Genomic DNA, 5000 nt, shown 5'->3' with positions numbered 1-5000 from the left:
ATTGCTCCAGGGGAGGATTGTCTCCTGCTTAGTCTAATCAACTGTCCGTCGCTCTGGATAAGAGCGTCTGCCAAACGCCATTAATGTAATGAACCTGCCGTCTCTGTGGAGTTACGCCAGTTGTTGAGCGCGAGGGAAACGCTGCCGTTCACACGCTCGAGGAAACAGGGCTGTTCAAAGAAACGAAGACTCCCTGATCCACATCCCAGGAACACCAACAGCCCTATCCTAATCCGTCTTAAATAGACTGCATTCTTATCACACTTTTATCCAAAGCACTTTACAATTAATGCCTCTCATCCACCCATTCTCACAGACACTCACACACACACACACACACACACACACACACACTCACACACACTCACACACACTCACACAAACACTCAGACACCAATGGTGAAAGGCCATGCAAGGCACCAATCAGCTCGTCAGGAGCAACTGGGGGGTTAGGTGTCTCGCTCAGGGACACTTCGACACACCCAGGGTGGGGGATTGAACCTGCAACCCACCGCCTGCCAGACGACTGTTCTTACCTCCTGAGCTGATGTCGCATTAGAAATGAGATTTTTTTTTTTTTTTCCAGAAAGAGCTGGGAGATTAGGGTTTAGTGTGAGTTAATCAGGCCCCTGCTGTGACTGGGAATGCTCTGTCAGAGTGCTGGCAGACTGCAGCATGGCGCGTATTCAATTTAGAAACGACGCTGCCCAACACACTCTCCAACCGCAAGAACAATTCTACACAGAGCTCCAGCCTCACACTCTGCGAGACTCATCTCCAAATGTACAGGGCAGACACTCACGTACAGTACTGTGAAGAACAACCCCCTGATAACAAATAATAAATGATAACCAACATTTTTTAAATTTATATCTATTTTGGGTGGCCTACACTATCCATCCATCCATTATCTTAACCCGCTTATCCTGAACAGGGTCGCAGGGGGGCTGGAGCCTATCCCAGCATATATGGGGCGAAAGGCAGGAATACACCCTGGACAGGTCGCCAGTCCATCGCAGGGCACACACACCATTCACTCACACACTCATACCTATGGCCAATTTAGACTCTCCAATCATTGTAACCTGCATGTCTTTGGACTGTGGGAGGAAACCCACGCAGACACGGGGAGAACATGCAAACTCCGCACAGAGAGGCCCCGGCCGACGGGGATTTGAACCCAGGACCTCCTTGCTGTGAGGCGGCAGTGCTACCCACTGCACCATCCGTGCCGCCGCCTACACTAAAAATACTCATGAATTACGTTATCATTAATCGGTGTGGATGCTCACATCGTTAAAGCCTGATTTATACGGTGTACAATGTTTTTCTCAGTGCGGCACACCAGCAGAGTTGCGTTATGTCACAGACGCAGTGTCATACGTTGTGGAGCAGTATTGATTGGACAGACCACCCTGTCTGTTCAGAAATGTAAACATCACGCTGTTTGGCACCATAGAGACAACAGAACCCTGTATGGATCAGGTTTCAGGATGCGGGAAGGTCTCAGGCCTGTACTTACTTATATCGTTATGGTTATGGTTATAGCTATGGTTATGGTTTAGCAATATGGTTATTGCTGAAGTTATAGTTCTTAGTTATCCTTATAGTTATTGGTAACATCGTTATTGTTATAGTTATACTTATAGCTATAGCGATAGTTACAGCTATAGTTATAGCGTTAGTTATGTTAGTAATAGCGTTAATAATAGCAATACTTATAACCATAGTTATAGTTATAGCTATAGTTATTGCTAGTTATAGTTCTTCGTGTGGACAAGGCTTTAGGCTGTGTTAGTCTCTCTTGGCCGTACTTGCACACCGTTAAAGTCATAGTTATAGTTACATAGTTCTGACTACATCGTTATTGCAATAGTTACAGTTATATACTTGTGTAGTTGTGCAGTTATAGTTGTATCGTTCTTGTTGGCCGTACTTGCTCACATGGTTATTGTCATAGTTATAGTTACAGTTATAGTTAAAGTTGTATAGTAGTATAGTATATAGTTATATAGTGATACAGTTGTGTAGTTCTCGCTGGCCGTACTTGCTCACAGAGTTATAGTTATAGTGATATGGTAAATGGTTGGCATTTATATAGCGCCTTTATCCAAAGCGCCGTACAATTGACCCATTCACCCATTCATACACACACTCACACACCGACGGCGATTGGCTGCCATGCAAGGCGCCGACCAGCTCGTCAGGAGCATTTGGGGGTTAGGTGTCTTGCTCAGGGACACTTCGACACCGCCCGGGCGGGGGATCGAACCGGCAACCCTCCGACTGCCAGACGACTGCTCTTACTGCCTCAGCCATGTCACCATATAGTTGTGTAGTTGTGTAGCTCTCGCTGGCCGTACTAGCTCACAGGGTTCTAGTTATACAGTAATAGTGATACAGTTGTGTAGTTGTGTAGTTGTGCAGTTGTGTAGTTGTGTCGTTGTGTAGTTGTGTAGTTGTGCAGTTGTGTAGTTGTGTAGTTGTGTAGTTGTGTAGTTGTGTACTTGCTCAGGCACTCCTGCGCCTCGGTGTCGCTCTTCAGCTTGTGGTACACCACGGCCCCCACCGCCAGGGGCCCCGCGTCCCCGCACAGGAAGGTCACCCGCCGGCCGTTCAGGTTGCGCAGGGTGCGCTTCACGTAGTCCAGCGCCCTCTGCAGGTGGGAGGGGTCTTCGGAGACGCGGAACAGCTGGAGGTACAGGAGCGCGATCCCTGAAAACAGAGACACACACACACCATCTGAGGCGGAGAGCTACCGCAGTGTTGACGCCGTGTAACGGCAAGCTTAACGTGGACGACTCCGGTAACATTGTGGGAACGTTTGGTGTTAGCTGAGGGCGAAAAGCGCCTTGAAACCATGGAAGTCAAGTTTTACGGGCACCGCCATTTTGTACAGTTTGGAGCCAGAGACAGCACAGTAGGGCATGTGAGAGAGTGACGTGACGCAAACTGTCCCTGGTCCACAAAGTACATTACATTACATTACATTCTTGGCATTTGGCTGACGCTCTTATCCAGAGCGACGTACAGTTGATTAGACTAAGCAGGAGACGATCCTCCCCTGGAGCAATGCAGGGTTAAGGGCCTTGCTCAAGGGCCCAACGGCTGTGCGGATCTTATTGTGGCTACACCAGGATTAGAACCACCGACCTTGCGTGTCCCAGTCATGTACCTTAACCACAACGCTACAGGCCGCTACAGTATTATTGTATTGTCCTAATAACACAATAACTTAAAGAAAATCACGGGGACATAGGGAGGAGACATTAGCTGAAGAAAGGATACCGAATGCAACCAAATTATTGATTTCGGAATTTTACCATTGACTTACATTGAAAGGGGTGTCTGAAACACGTATACTGGAGCCAACCGCAATGGCGCTAGTGACTAGCGTCTCTCTACAAGACCAGGAAATGGGCCTGAGGATCGGAGCCCAGGTCTGGGCGCTCGACGCTCACCAGTCCAGCCGGTGTAGGTGGAGAAGTCGTGTGGGTCGGCCGTCTTCAGGCCCTCCTCCATCTGCTGCAGCAGGTCTTTGATCTTACTCTGCACCTTCTTCTGGAAGCCATCGCTGATCTGTGAGAGAGAGAGGGAGAGAGAGAAAGAGAGAGAGAACAAGACCCACCATTAACATTAAGACGCGAGGTCACAAATAATGTGACTGGAATGTTTTTAACTGGACTGTTCTAATGCTGATGTCACAATCACTGCAGGTAATTGAAAGCAGTGGAATTGTAGAACACTCACTCTAGAACACTTTGGAATGTAGAAATAACATTCCAAAAAAACCTGCCCTTCAAAGGGTAAAAAAAAAAAAGATGCATGTAAAATATCTTGTCTAGGACTAACGCTGCTTGTTAAATAGGACACACGCTGGTATTTTCGAACGACCACGGTACACAGATAATAGGTTGTCAGAGAGCAGTACCAGGTCTGCTTTTTAAATGCGAGCTACGTGTTAGCGAAAGCTAATGCCTCAGACGCCTGAATCACTTGCATACCTACACCTGAGTAACTTTCCTCTTTGAATGAAGCACTGCGGTACACTGAGAGCTGTCACTCAAAAGTGTTTCATTACGGACCAGTGAGGCAGCGGGGATGTTTTAACATTTCACAGGTTGCCGCTGTCTTTTTTGTTGTTGTGTGAATACATTATAATACATTTGGCGGACGCCCTTACGCAGAGCAGCTTAAAATGCAAAATACATATCTGCAGCATACAACACTATGCAAATGAGCCGTGACTCACCAGGAAAAGGGGGAGGAGATAGATCCTTTGGGTTATGAAGTGTTATGACAGATTTAACATAGCCAGGAAAAGGCTAGGATAAGTCAGCCTCAACAAGTATTTTAGTCCCTACTCTTTTTTTTTTGCTAAGAAAAGACAAAAATATTGCCAATAAGGTGAGAAAGTTTGAGTCATTTCGTGGTTTTCCAACGGGGTGAGAAAATTTCACTTGTCAAGCAAACAAACAACTATTTTCTACTTTAGAGAATTTATTTTTCTTTTTAAACCTTTCATTACACAAGACTAAAATGCTTCTTAAGACGGTGTGTCTGTACGCCGAGTGACCGTTGAGTCTCAGGGCTGTCCGTCAGCTCGGCGGTGACGCTCCGGAATCCGCTTTTTCCCACTCCGTCTGTTCGGAGCGCTTCCCTCCCACACGCGCGGCGGGAACGCCGGGGAGCCGAGACGGAGCCGGGCGGAATATCGGAACGCCGAACAAAGAGCCGCGCGTTTGCCGAAAAATGCCTTCGCGGTTATTCTGTGGCGGTGAACATCACACACTCACACTGACACTCACACTCACACACACACACACTCAGACACGCTCGCACACTCACACACACACTCACACACACACACACACACACAATGGTGCCGGCGGAGTTAGGTACGGGGTTGCGGGACTGAACCGGTCGCTTTGAGACAAAGCACAATGCCGTTAAACATAGCCGGATTCGGAGAGGGTACGATTCGTCACTCGCTGAACACA

The 5000-nt window shown here is 47.6% G+C and overlaps 1 protein-coding gene across 1 annotated transcript in view; it reads right to left on the bottom strand.

Moving 5' to 3' along the window:
• lancl2 (LanC lantibiotic synthetase component C-like 2 (bacterial)) overlaps positions 1–5000 on the bottom strand; it is a 48949-nt gene that overhangs the window by 33496 nt on the left and 10453 nt on the right. Inside the window, exons 3-4 of the mRNA XM_061239905.1 lie at positions 3462–3579; positions 2508–2715 (exon numbers count right to left, since the gene is read on the bottom strand). Coding sequence (XP_061095889.1) covers positions 2508–2715; positions 3462–3579 — 326 coding nt within the window. The remainder of the gene's footprint in view (positions 1–2507; positions 2716–3461; positions 3580–5000) is intronic.

The sequence above is a fragment of the Conger conger genome, chromosome 4 (genome assembly GCF_963514075.1).
Source record: "Conger conger chromosome 4, fConCon1.1, whole genome shotgun sequence".
NCBI classification, from domain to species: domain Eukaryota; kingdom Metazoa; phylum Chordata; class Actinopteri; order Anguilliformes; family Congridae; genus Conger; species Conger conger.
The sequence above is the reverse complement of the archived record's forward strand: the minus strand, read 5'-3'. Positions and strand labels throughout refer to the sequence as shown.